The 14,070-nt window shown below is 50.6% G+C and overlaps 1 protein-coding gene across 1 annotated transcript in view; it reads right to left on the bottom strand.

Annotated features, from left to right (window-relative positions):
• COL4A2 (collagen type IV alpha 2 chain) overlaps positions 1-14,070 on the bottom strand; it is a 191,826-nt gene that overhangs the window by 21,026 nt on the left and 156,730 nt on the right. Inside the window, exons 29-31 of the mRNA XM_087814230.1 lie at positions 4,613-4,834; positions 1,853-2,014; positions 243-413 (exon numbers count right to left, since the gene is read on the bottom strand). Coding sequence (XP_087670356.1) covers positions 243-413; positions 1,853-2,014; positions 4,613-4,834 — 555 coding nt within the window. The remainder of the gene's footprint in view (positions 1-242; positions 414-1,852; positions 2,015-4,612; positions 4,835-14,070) is intronic.

The raw sequence follows: 14,070 nt of genomic DNA on the forward strand, positions 1-14,070 counted from the left end.
AATCTTGTCTCCTGAGGGGGCCTCTCAGGCAGTCACTCTCTCTTGGTAAATTAAGAAATGAGCATTCTGGGCACATCAGCCATGCCCAGCCTAACAGCATTAGCCAGTTTTCCCAGGGATTGATGCCTCTGGAGGACAGGAGTCCTGAGGCTTCAGCCTGCAGGCACGTGGGACTGTCCCAAATCCAAGTTTAACATGCCTAACACCCTATCAGGTGATTCCTTGTCATGTTATACAGTTACCTTTTGGCCCAGGGATACCAGGCATTCCGGCTATTCCTTTAAAGCCAGGGTTTCCTTGAGGACCTCTCTCGCCCAACAAACCAGGGTCACCTCTGTCACCAGGTACACCTTTCATGCCCAAAGGTCCAGGGACACCTGTGTCCCCTGGGTCCCCTCTTTCTCCAGGCAGACCTGTCCAAGAGAGGGGGAAGAAATATATAACAGGATGGACACACCACACACAGAAAATATGTCTCTTACAATACTTTTGAGGCATTGATAACAAAACCTTTTCTGATAAAAACTTCTTGGAAGGAAAATGAGAAACTAACTGTAAAGGTGAGTTTTAAAGGTGTGGCCACTGTATGTAGAAAATCCGCAGGGCTGGCTTTCCTAAAGAGGTCTTTCTTTGAAAGCTGGAAGCTCAAGTGACTTCTAGACAAATCAGACTTTCTCCACTCAAGCCCTCTTGACTTTGGAATCCAAAGGAATGAAGTTATGGTGGTGGGATATCAGGTGGGTATAGGGGATCTGCCAACTCTAAGATGGGATGTGATCTCAGAGATTATTCTGGGCCGCCTGTCCCTCTTGGCCATCCCTGACTCAGCCTGGGGATTAAGTTCTAGGAGAGGACTGCACCTGCCCAGGTGGCTGCTCCCGGCCTCCGCTTCCCCTTCCCCCTGCTCCCACCTCATTTTCTCATTAGGGCTGCCACTGTGCCACACTCACCACTCTCCCTCAGTCTCCTGCCACACAGCTGCCAGCTTTCTTAATGCAGCCTTCTGTTAAAAACTCCCACCAGCTCCTGTGCCCAGGGGATCTGACTCCTCAGCTCAACATTCAATGTCTTCTAAGCGGGGGCCCTATCTTCCTGTCCAGACCACCAGTCCCCTCCTCAGAATAAGCTCTCTCCCCAGCCAGTTTAGGGGAACACAGCACCAAACACATTTCCTTGGGCATTCCCGCCTCTGCCTGCCCTCTTCCTCCTGGGAAGGACCCCGCTACAGGCATGCCCATCTTCCATGCCTGGCTTGTCTCATCTCTTTTTCCCAGGATTGCTCCAGCCTGCCTGGCTCCCTGCCCCCTGGGAAATTGGGAGCCTCAGGGTCTGGTCACCCCGTTGGCCGGCTCTGCTGAAACGCAAGCCTTTTATGTATATAATTCCCCAGCTAAACTGCAGGCTCTTTTAGGGCAGGGCTTTCGCATGGATTTTTACCAGTCATGCAATGCTCTGTATTTAGCTGTCACCTGACTATGGCAAATGAGAGAACTAGGGTCATCCTGAATGGTTCCTGATCGACAAAGGGGCCCTTGACTTCCTCCAGCACGACTGTGGCCACCTCCCAGCCTCTCTGGGGACACAGGGAGAAGGCAGTCATCTACAAGCCAAGGAGAGAGGCCCCAGGGGGAACCAACTCTGCTGACACCTTGATGTTGGACTTCCAGCTTCCAGAACTGTGAGAAAATAAATTTCTGTTGTCTAAGCGATGCAATGTAGGGTACTTTCAGCAACCCTGCAATTCGTGAGAAGGGGAGGGGTTCTTGGAGCAGTGTGATAACTCCTCAGGGGGGGGGTGGTTTTTCAGTATGAGTGAGGCTCTGACCCCTTGATGGGAGAGTGGGACCCTTACCTTCATTGCCTATGCCGCCTGGCAGCCCCAAGGGCCCCTCCTGGCCAGGAGCTCCAGGGTAGCCATGCTGTCCAGGTGGTCCAGGCAGTCCTGGTTGTCCTAAAGGTCCTGGGAAGCCTGGGTGACCCTTCAGGCCCGGCATTCCTGGCATCCCTTGGCTTCCTGCAACAATTGAGACAAGAGCTGTGAGGCCAACCCATACGGTTCATTGTAAATGACATCAACATCCTCAGAGTTGTTCTATAAAAATAGGATTTCATTTTTTTCTGGATTGTAGGGACTCTGGAAAATATAAAGAAGCACAAAAGATAAGATCAACGTAACTCATGCCATCACCCTGAGATAATTACTAACATCTTCTGGCCATTTTTCTATTCACATAAATATACCTAGAAATAGATATTGTCCAATACTGACATTACACTATAAGTAAAATTTTAATCTAGCTTTTTTTCAGTTGACTTCATATTTTGAGCATCTTGCTACATTTAAAATACTCTTTATAAGCATGTTAAATGACTACATGAATAATCTCCTATCATGTGGACACATTTGGTCCTCTCCACATCTTTTTTTTGTTCTTACAAACAGTGTTATAAGGAAGAGGTTTTTGGTATATATACAGGGTGTCCCAAAAATGTATACACATTTATTGTACATTATTAATTCCAATGGGTTAAATCTGAAAAGAAATATTAATTGAGCTATCAGTGTTAAGTGTGTATACCTTTTTGGGGGGACACCCTGTATATCTGTGCCCACGTTGTCAGTCATTTCTTTAGGAACGTGTCCTAGAAAGAGACTTAGTGGGTCAAAGCAAACGCGAACTCGATGCTTTTTTACTGCACGTCACACTGATCTCAGAGCGCCTGCCCTGTGTGTTTTTTTAAAAAAATATATCTTTATTGATTTCAGAGAGAGGAAAGGAGAGGGAGAGAGAGAGATAGAAACATCAATGATGAGAGAGTCATTGATCGGCTGCAGCCCGCAACCCGGGCATGTCCCCTGACCAGGAATCGAACCCAGGTCGCCTGGATCCTAGGTCGACGCTCAACCGCTGAGCCACGCCGGGCAGGGCTGCCCTGTGTGCTTTCCTCCCACTCCTTCCCGGCACGGAGAGCTGGCGCTGAAGCAGACGGAAGCCGGGCGGGCCAACACCAAGGAAAGCGTGAGGTGCGAGCTGTTTCACTCTTCATGCTTTCGATTATGAGTTACATTTCTCTCTCTTAGTTTTTGCTTTCTGGTGAAATTTTTTTTTCTTCCTTGATATTTTGCCTTAGGGGTTTTGGATTTTTTTCTTATAGATTTCAGGATTCCTCATATACATTAACTTACTTTCCTTCATATCTATTTCAAAGTTTACTCTGCTTCCCAAATTTTCATTTTGTTTTTGACATGTAGAATGTTAAGATTTGTGCATTTTACACATTTTGTGTGTGTGTTTTCTTTCCTTGATTTTATGTCTAGAATACCCTGCCTTAGCCAGGGGTCAGATAACTATGAGCATATATTTTCTTCTAGATTTTTTTTTTTGAATACTAACTCTCCGGGCCTCCTTATATTTGGGCATATTCTCCTTTCTTCTTGGAACATAAAGTTTGTTACATTCATCCAATTAATACCAGTAGAAGGGCCAACGTCTGCCACTTGCATAATGTTTCTCCAATGACTCTCAGGGCCACTCGTTCATCTATCCCTGACCAGCCCCCCAAGTGTGCAGGGCTGGCTTGAGAAAAAGAGGCAGACACAGGGGGAACTGGGGCAGGGGGTCAATAATGAAAGGGATCAACTTAGTCTTGGACCAACCCAGACTCTCAAGCCCATGTCCCAGTTATCTGATTTCTTAAACCATATCGGGGAGAAAGGTATGCAGTAAGCAGGATGCATAAATTCTCACGCACTCCAGTTTCACTGTGGGAAATGAGGACAATTATTTTTGGGTTCTATCTTTAGAGTTCACAGCTCGGGGGAAAGTAGGATTGCTAGTGGCTGAGGGTGGAGTCAGGAGAGCAGGCAGGCTGTGCTGCAGGCAGTGAAGTTTACTGGGAAGCCGGGCTCCTCCCACAATACTTTGTTCTTCTACAAGGACAGACAAGGGGACTTCACCACCCAGCGCCTTTATGGCTGCATGAACCGAGAGTGCTGACCAAGGAAGGTCATGGGAACCGTGGCCAACAGGGTGGAGGTTGGTCTGAGCGCAAGTTTCTGGAGTGCCTCCCTCATAGAAGTGAATAGGCCAGGCCAGGGATAAATGGTTAAATGACCTCTGCTACTTAAGTGGTTGCCTTAAAAATTGGGTTGAGGCATTTTGTTCTTTCAGTTGTCTGTGGAGCTCAATAGTTTAAGTCAATTTCCATTTATAGAACATCTGGTAAAAAAGGAACAATACAGAAAATCAGCTGCCCTCAGCTAAATAAAATCTGATCCATGAATTCGTGTGAGATGTTATTTGGAAGTTCTGCTCAGAAACCCGGCTGTGTAGGTCCCCTTTGTAACTGCCCAGTACAGCCAAGCAAGCCGGACACAGTTTTGTCTGCATGTGGCTCCTGGCTACACAAGGTAAGCACAGGATGATGATTCTTGTCCTAAAAACATTCCGGAGGGACGCTGGAACTAAGTGGGGAAAAGAAAAAGTAAGACTTGTGCCATACGGTGCGGTCTCTTCTTACCAAATCCCCCAGAAGGGATTTCGGAGCCACCCTGGGAGCCACAGTGCAGTGGGATCAGACCCCCTGCTCCCCTCCTGCCGTGGTGACTTACCCCTGAATCCAGGTGGGCCTCTGTCTCCAGGAAGGCCTTTCAGTCCAGGTTGTCCGGGCAGTCCAGCATCTCCCCGGGGTCCAGGCTGGGCTCCCAGGACTTCACCAGGAATGCCCTTGTCCCCTGGTGGCCCAGCTGGTCCTGGTGCGCCGCTGGGACCTGGGAGTCCATCTGGGCCAGGGAGGCCCGCCAAGCCTTTGGATCCTCGGGGTCCCACAAACCCTAAAAGGAAACATGGTTCATCCTCACAACCGAAGGTCAGCATTGTAATGCTCTAAGAGAGGTATCAGAAAAAGGCTGGAGACCCCAAGGGTTTGCAGTTGGGGTCCTCAGCTCAAGCCCTGGCCCTGCTGCCCATCTTGGAGCCCTCAGTACTCACAAGGCTTCCTGCCTCCCTCTGCTGTCTGGGCCCCAGCCCTACAATTTAGCTACAGTGGATGAGGCCTTCAGAGCCAACTCCTCCTTGGACATAAATTGTCATTATTCATGGTATCCCATGTTGTGCAAACAATCCCAAAAGACAGCTTTTGTGGGACCTTCCAGGATGTGTGTGCAATGAGGGTCAGAGTGGTGTGATGGACGACCCCTCAGAGCCCAAACTCTGATCCCTATAACTCTCTCCCTGGTCATTAGTCAATTCAGAAAGGCTCTGAAGGGGAATCGATAGCCCTTTGTCATTGTGACTGTCAACTGCCCATATTTGGATGGAGGGACGTGGCTGTCATGTGCGCGAGCATTTGTGCCTTTCTTGGATGCCACTGGGTCAAGTGTTCTCACCACCACTTCCCCGTCAGGGTCTTTATTCCGGTGTGACCTCAGACTGAACTGCAGGAACAGTCATGTGTTTGTTCAGAAGGAAAGAGTCTTGTGGTCATTCCTGCCTCAGCCTTGGTGTGCAGACTGTGGGAAGGGAGGCAGTGGCTGCCCCTTCTGTGTGGTGTACCTGACGAAAAGACCCCCTGCATGGGGCCTCGGGCCTTTCCTAGGACGGTAAAGTTTGCCGCTGGGAGCTGGGAGCTGGGAGCTGGGAGCTGGGAGCTGGGAGCTGGGAGCTGGGAGCTGGGAGCTGGGAGCTGGGAGCTGGGAGCTGGGAGCTGGGAACTGGAAGCTGGGCTGAATGGTATGGCTGTGTTTGGGACACAGAACAAAGGATCTGGACATAACCCAAAAATTAATTAGCTGGACCCTAGTTCAGAGTTTTAATGATGTGATTTACCCATGTAAGGAAAGATGGATTTCATGGAAACGTTAAAAACTATGCATGGGAACTCTGCACTGAAACTTGTGGGTGCGAGTGCATATGCGGGTCTTATTTCCGGAATAGACTCTGGGTGTGTTCTGTAGTCTTTGAAGTTGGGCATTGTATTTTCTTCCGCATGTGGTAAGGGAAGTACAGTATATTCCATCACCACTGAGAGTGACATGCATTTCAAAACTGAATACGTCAGTTCCTCCTCTACCCTGTCCCTCTGATGTACCCAGTGGCCCCATTCACTTAAGGGCTCACATTTCAGTATAGACCAGGCTTTGTCCGCATGTTGTCAGCTTCCCAACCCTCCGGATAACAGGCACATCCACTCGTTCTCCTCGCCAGGAGAACGCCATGCAGTTCACACCCTATGCAGTTCACGCCCACGTTTGGACATGTAAATTATGACTACTAGGTACCCTTCATATTCAAGGCAAGAAGGTATTAATGAATTGTTCTCCTCTCAAAAAAATGCACACTTAACTTTTGTACATGTGGTATCTATCAACCGAGTGGCAATGCTCTAACTCCTAAACATGTTGGTGCTCCCAGCAGGGCAATAGGATGAAACAGTCTGGCCCTCTGGTGCGGCAGATAAACTTTGTTTCTCTCCAAGGCAGGGTTTGCACCAATGTCTAAACAAAAGACATAGGAGTATGCCTCCCAATTTTGCAAAACACAGCGAGATGCATAATATGAAAGGCAGCGATAAAGGTTTCCAACAATCTCTATGGGCTGGAACACTGAATCCAGGGAGGAAACCTATCAGGGACCGAGGCAAAGTTCTCCATTTAGGATTAAGCCACTTGTCTGAGTGTAGGGCAGGGAAGAGGCAAAATTCACCGAATCTTCACTGAAAATATTTACTAAGGACCTAAGCCCAAGGACACACAGACCCACTGTTCGGTGTGATAGTCCAGACATGCGGAACATTTATTCAGTGTCTGGAGCCCAGTTGGAAATGAGTGCTGACAGGCTGGAGGGCACTCATGGAAGGATGAATTCTGAGGGCATGGAAATTATGTCATAAAAAGAAAGTGTGTGTTCCCGGGGTCAGTTCTGCCCATTCCTGAGATGGCTGTGGGGAGATATGACTGCTCTCCCCCAATGTGAGTGAAGGGTGATTATGCGGTAGAACCACTGGCTCAAGGAACAACTGACGGAGAACCTGCTGGGAGGCAAATCCCATTTCCAGCAATAAGAGCGTTTCAATGTTTCACAGGTGCTGGGTGACAAAAGTGATTCTTGTAGAGGCTGGGAGAACACCTGACCAGAACTCTGAGGGAGGATGCTTGGCCTTGGGTGACCTTAGTGACTTCTACAGTTTTATTTAAATAATACAATTCCAAAATGCATAGTCTCCATATACCAAGCAACCAGTCACATTCACACTGTTTTGTCCATAACCACAAAGGGACACTGTGGGGAGCCGTTGTGGCCCTAGGCACGGAGGAGCTGCCTGTGTGAGCTGCAGAAGTGCTCCCCTGCTCCCTGGGAGATGTGGGTGAGCTGCTGTGGCCCCAGGCACAGAGGAGCTGCCTGGGTGAGCTGCTGATGTGCTCCCCTGCTCCCGGGGAGATGTGGATGAGCTGCTGTGGCCCCAGGCACAGTGCTTAGGTGAGCTGCGGATGTGCTCCCCTGCTCCCAGGGAGATGTGGGTGAGCTGCTGTGGCCCCAGGCACAGTGCTTAGGTGAGCTGCGGATGTGCTCCCCTGCTCCCAGGGAGATGTGGATGAGCTGCTGTGGCCCCAGGCACAGTGCCTAGGTGAGCTGCGGATGTGCTCCCTGCTCCCGGGGAGATGTGGGTGAGCTGCTGTGGCCCCAGGCACAGTGCCTGGGTGAGCTGCGGATGTGCTCCCCTGCTCCCAGGGAGATGTGGGTGAGCTGCTGTGGCCCCAGGCACAGAGGAGCTGCCTGGGTGAGCTGGGGATGTGCTCCCCTGCTCCCGGGGAGATGTGGGTGAGCTGCTGTGGCCCCAGGCACAGTGCCTAGGTGAGCTGGGGATGTGCTCCCCTGCTCCAGGGGAGATGTGGGTGAGCTGCTGTGGCCCCAGGCACAGAGGAGCTGCCTGGGTGAGCTGCAGAGGTGCTCTCCTGCTCCCTGACCCAGTCCTTGAGGCACCAAAGCAATACTAAATTCTAGAAAGGCTAATTAGGAAGCTGGCCCCGGCCTGAAGGGTTAAAGGATAGTTAAGCCACATACCAAGCCAAGGACTCAATCCTCCCCAAAAGTTCCCATTAGAAGCCGAGATAAGGATACTTTCCAAGGCCTGAGCTCCTGCAGGAGGCAGGGTGTTTACTCTGAAAAGGCATTCGTAGGACCTTGGAGGAATTACTTAGTATGGGGCTAAGGGAAGAAATGTGGGGCGGGGTGCTATTCAGCACAATCAACAGTGTCTGTATTAAGCTGAAAAAATAAACTCGGGGCTGGCAGCTGGCAACAGGAATGAGCTGCAGCCCTCCCGATCCCATCTTTTTTGTGTCTGTCTTTTCTTCATCCTCACCCCTTCCTCAGGACCGTTCGACTCTGCCGGCGGGCTCCGGCAAGTGGCGCCCGAACAGGGACCTGAGAGTAAGGATCCGGTGAAGGATGTCGCGGAAGGGACGCGTCCGAGAACAAAAGTAAGAGGTTGGTGCGCGAACGAATTGCAGTTGATTTACAGTCGGGAGTAAAAAATCATGGGACAGGAAAGTAGTATAGAATTGTTTGTCTAAGTGCTGAAAAGTATGCTTAAAGCCAGGGGAGATAAGGTCACTAGTGCACAAATATTTAAGTTTCTAAGCTTTGTAGAGGAGATCTGCCCCTGGTTCCCTAAAGAGGGCACAGTTAACAGGGAAACGTGGCAGTGGGTTGGAAAACAGCTGCAGACGCATTATTCGCTCCATGGGCCCTCGGAGGTGCCGGTAGAAACACTTTCCCTCTGGACCCTGATTAGGGACTGTCTAGATCTTGACCCAGAAAGCAAGCGGTGGGGGGGAGCCACAGAGTACGGAGGTCCTGGGGCTGCGGCTCCAAAGGATAGAGAGAAGCCTCTGCCTGAGAATCCTTGTCCCCCGGCCTTAGAGGCTTTAGCACAGGTTGGTGGGGGTAGTGAGGATGGCGATGAGCTCCGTCCACAGGACAAGGCAGACTTAGAGGACGCCGTGGCTCGATACAGTGAGGAGGATGAATGGCTCATGGTAATGGAGGAAAAGCCCAAGGAGGAAGGGTCTGGAGGGTGGCTAGGACTTTTAGAGCAGCAAATGCAAGGGCTACAAGAATGGATAAAAAAATTGCATAGCTGTCTGCAAGGAGGCATCCTAAGAAAACACCGCAGGGAACATCAGAGTAAAACTGTCTTTTTAGAGCAGTAAAGTGGTAAAGAGGAGAGGGCGACTGGAAATATACGGCATAGCTTGTGACAATCAAGGACGTTGTCATAGAACAGCATGTGCAAATCTTAATCATACCAGTTTCTAGGCAGCTGGCTCACCCAGGTAAGCAAGGGCTGAACAGCTAGATGAAAAATGGACTTTTTCACCTCTCCTCCCCAGTAATGACCCCTTGTTTATTGTGATTGATTTATTTCCTACTTCTGAGTTGACTTTCCCTGGAAAGGAGACTGCTTAACGTGCAAAGCTTTGTCGAAGAGTAGGGTGCATGTAAGATGCTGAGTTCTGGGCTGCACTCACACCAAGGTCTGCTGTTGTAGAGCCAAGACTGATAGCTTTATCTATAGAAAGCAAATTATGGATGTGTTTTTTTTAAAAAGGATTGTCATTTGATATATACATATATTAATGCCAATAGTTTAATTCAACAACATGTAATCTAAGGTGACAGCGCTTTTGGCAAGCCAAGTCTCGGTCTACCTATGCCCTCGTGAGGTGGGAAGATCCGCTCCCGGGGCAGTGGCAGGGTCCTGATCCAGTACTCATTTGGGGGCGAGGGCATGTTTGTGTTTTCCCACAGGATGCCGAGGCGGCCCGGTGGCTCCCAGAGAGGCTGGTGCGGTTTGCGGAGAACCAGGTGACTGACAGAGGGAATGCAGCAGATGAGTCTCGAGGACCGGCCCCGCACTCGCCGAATCAGAACAAGGCGGCGTCTGATCCGGAGTCAGATGGAGACAAAGATGAAGGAGGCTGAGGACATGGTTCATGGGCAAGGAGGGACGCCTCCTGCCACAACCATCTTCTTGGCCATGTTAGCGCTCTTGATGAGCCAAGCTCCTGCGGCACGGGCCAAAGTATATTGGGCTTATGTGCCTGATCCCCCAGTGCTCCACGCTGCGGAATGGGGCCTTAGGCCCGTTCCTGTTTATACCAACTACACATGGGGGCTTGGGGGGCTCAGCAGTGGCCACATAGCTGCCTTCCGTCTCCAGGGATTACTGGAGAGCTGCCCATTTGTCTCTCTGCCATCACTGAGGCCACAGGGTGTGTCACCCTTGACACAACCACACACCAGACATGGACGCCTCAGTGGTACCTTGATGTGACTATTAATAACTCCACCTACAGAATAAAAGCAGGAAATTACACCCGGTGGAGAGTAACCCTCATGGGACTACAAAACAGTGGGGCTCCGAAACAGGACATTGGGGAAGCCCCTGATGTCCCTCTGTGTGAGCCGGACACTAGGAACCGTACCGGGGGCCTGTATGGGCTACCTGCAGGAAGGACAAGGCCACGGTGTGGAACATACCCGGGGTCAATGAGACCTTGCAGGACTGGAGCCCCTACAAGGCCAACCTTATCTGAGCTTGGATCCACTCATCGGTGGACTGTTGAGGGCCTTTGGACAGTCCCCGGGGGAAGGCCACAAACACAGCTGTGGAGGTTGGCTGCAGCCATGGGACCTAATATGTCCATAACAAATGACGAACGAGGCCACATCCAGGTTGGCGGACTCTCAGCTGAGCGGTATCAACGGGCTCAGGCCTGCGTGCCACACCCTTGGGGGCTTGTTGTCGGGACTGTAAAAACTACCAAAAGTGATTGGGGCTATAATGTGACCTGTAACAGCTGTACTCGTGCAAACTGTGTAATGGGAGTGGCCTCGGGTACTCAGGTCTTAGTGGTGCAACAACCCGCCTTTATGATGTTGCCTGTCAATGTGTCAGGGCCGTGGTGTCGTGATGAGGGGCTCCAACTGTGGGGAGAGGTAGAGCGTGCTTTAGCACCACAGAAGCACCGATTCATCGGTCTCCTGACAGCGGGCATCGCCGCCCTAGCCTCCCTCATTGCCACGGCTGCCACCGCTGCTGTGGCCCTCACAAAAGAAATACAGACGGCCCACGCAGTCAACCAACTGTCTAAAAACGTGAGCACGGCCTTAGGAACTCAGGAGGCCATTGATATCAAGTTAAATGACAGAATTAATGCCTTATTTGATGTAGTTAATTATCTAGGGGATGAGGTGCAGGCATTAAAAAGGAGAACTTCCTTTACCTGCCATGCTAGATATAAATGGATCTGTGTCACACAGAAGGAATATAACAAATCGGAGCACCCCTGGGAAAAAATCCAAAGCCATCTCCTAGGGGTTTGGCATGACAGCAATGTGTCCTCAGATATCGAGAGTTTACACAAGGAGATCTTAGATATTCGCAATGCTCCACAGCTAGATGAAGACTTAGGGAGAACAGCAGAGAACATCATTAACAAAATCCTTAGCATAGTGCCATCCATGGGAAGTGTTACACATTTAGCTATAGGATTGGCTTGCTTGGCTTTCTTTATCCTTACAATAATGTTATGTTTACCCCTCTTCCTAAAAAGGGGTATAAAAGGAATTAAAGAAATTCGCCGTGATCTCCACATGCTACGCCTGCAGGCAATAGATAACGGTGTCTCAAAGTAATAAATAGGGGGGAGATGTGGGGAGCCGTTGTGGCCCTAGGCACGGAGGAGCTGCCTGTGTGAGCTGCAGAAGTGCTCCCCTGCTCCCTGGGAGATGTGGGTGAGCTGCTGTGGCCCCAGGCACAGAGGAGCTGCCTGGGTGAGCTGCTGATGTGCTCCCTGCTCCCTGGGAGATGTGGGTGAGCTGCTGTGGCCCCAGGCACAGAGGAGCTGCCTGGGTGAGCTGCTGATGTGCTCCCTGCTCCCTGGGAGATGTGGGTGAGCTGCTGTGGCCCCAGGCACAGAGGAGCTGCCTGGGTGAGCTGCTGATGTGCTCCCCTGCTCCCAGGGAGATGTGGGTGAGCTGCTGTGGCCCCAGGCACAGTGCCTAGGTGAGCTGGGGATGTGCTCCCCTGCTCCCAGGGAGATGTGGGTGAGCTGCTGTGGCCCCAGGCACAGAGGAGCTGCCTGGGTGAGCTGGGGATGTGCTCCCCTGCTCCCGGGGAGATGTGGGTGAGCTGCTGTGGCCCCAGGCACAGTGCCTAGGTGAGCTGGGGATGTGCTCCCCTGCTCCCAGGGAGATGTGGGTGAGCTGCTGTGGCCCCAGGCACAGAGGAGCTGCCTGGGTGAGCTGCAGAGGTGCTCTCCTGCTCCCTGACCCAGTCCTTGAGGCACCAAAGCAATACTAAATTCTAGAAAGGCTAATTAGGAAGCTGGCCCCGGCCTGAAGGGTTAAAGGATAGTTAAGCCACATACCAAGCCAAGGACTCAATCCTCCCCAAAAGTTCCCATTAGAAGCCGAGATAAGGATACTTTCCAAGGCCTGAGCTCCTGCAGGAGGCAGGGTGTTTACTCTGAAAAGGCATTCGTAGGACCTTGGAGGAATTACTTAGTATGGGGCTAAGGGAAGAAATGTGGGGCGGGGTGCTATTCAGCACAATCAACAGTGTCTGTATTTATTAAGCTGAAAAAATAAACTCGGGGCTGGCAGCTGGCAACAGGAATGAGCTGCAGCCCTCCCGATCCCATCTTTTTTGTGTGTCTTTTCTTCATCCTCACCCCTTCCTCAGGACCGTTCGACTCTGCCGGCGGGCTCCGGCAAGTGGCGCCCGAACAGGGACCTGAGAGTAAGGATCCGGTGAAGGATGTCGCGGAAGGGACGCGTCCGAGAACAAAAGTAAGAGGTTGGTGCGCGAACGAATTGCAGTTGATTTACAGTCGGGAGTAAAAAATCATGGGACAGGAAAGTAGTATAGAATTGTTTGTCTAAGTGCTGAAAAGTATGCTTAAAGCCAGGGGAGATAAGGTCACTAGTGCACAAATATTTAAGTTTCTAAGCTTTGTAGAGGAGATCTGCCCCTGGTTCCCTAAAGAGGGCACAGTTAACAGGGAAACGTGGCAGTGGGTTGGAAAACAGCTGCAGACGCATTATTCGCTCCATGGGCCCTCGGAGGTGCCGGTAGAAACACTTTCCCTCTGGACCCTGATTAGGGACTGTCTAGATCTTGACCCAGAAAGCAAGCGGTGGGGGGGAGCCACAGAGTACGGAGGTCCTGGGGCTGCGGCTCCAAAGGATAGAGAGAAGCCTCTGCCTGAGAATCCTTGTCCCCCGGCCTTAGAGGCTTTAGCACAGGTTGGTGGGGGTAGTGAGGATGGCGATGAGCTCCGTCCACAGGACAAGGCAGACTTAGAGGACGCCGTGGCTCGATACAGTGAGGAGGATGAATGGCTCATGGTAATGGAGGAAAAGCCCAAGGAGGAAGGGTCTGGAGGGTGGCTAGGACTTTTAGAGCAGCAAATGCAAGGGCTACAAGAATGGATAAAAAAATTGCATAGCTGTCTGCAAGGAGGCATCCTAAGAAAACACCGCAGGGAACATCAGAGTAAAACTGTCTTTTTAGAGCAGTAAAGTGGTAAAGAGGAGAGGGCGACTGGAAATATACGGCATAGCTTGTGACAATCAAGGACGTTGTCATAGAACAGCATGTGCAAATCTTAATCATACCAGTTTCTAGGCAGCTGGCTCACCCAGGTAAGCAAGGGCTGAACAGCTAGATGAAAAATGGACTTTTTCACCTCTCCTCCCCAGTAATGACCCCTTGTTTATTGTGATTGATTTATTTCCTACTTCTGAGTTGACTTTCCCTGGAAAGGAGACTGCTTAACGTGCAAAGCTTTGTCGAAGAGTAGGGTGCATGTAAGATGCTGAGTTCTGGGCTGCACTCACACCAAGGTCTGCTGTTGTAGAGCCAAGACTGATAGCTTTATCTATAGAAAGCAAATTATGGATGTGTTTTTTTTAAAAAGGATTGTCATTTGATATATACATATATTAATGCCAATAGTTTAATTCAACAACATGTAATCTAAGGTGACAGCGCTTTTGGCAA

This window comes from Miniopterus natalensis, chromosome 2, assembly GCF_054644295.1.
Source record: "Miniopterus natalensis isolate mMinNat1 chromosome 2, mMinNat1.hap1, whole genome shotgun sequence".
Lineage (NCBI taxonomy): Eukaryota > Metazoa > Chordata > Mammalia > Chiroptera > Miniopteridae > Miniopterus > Miniopterus natalensis.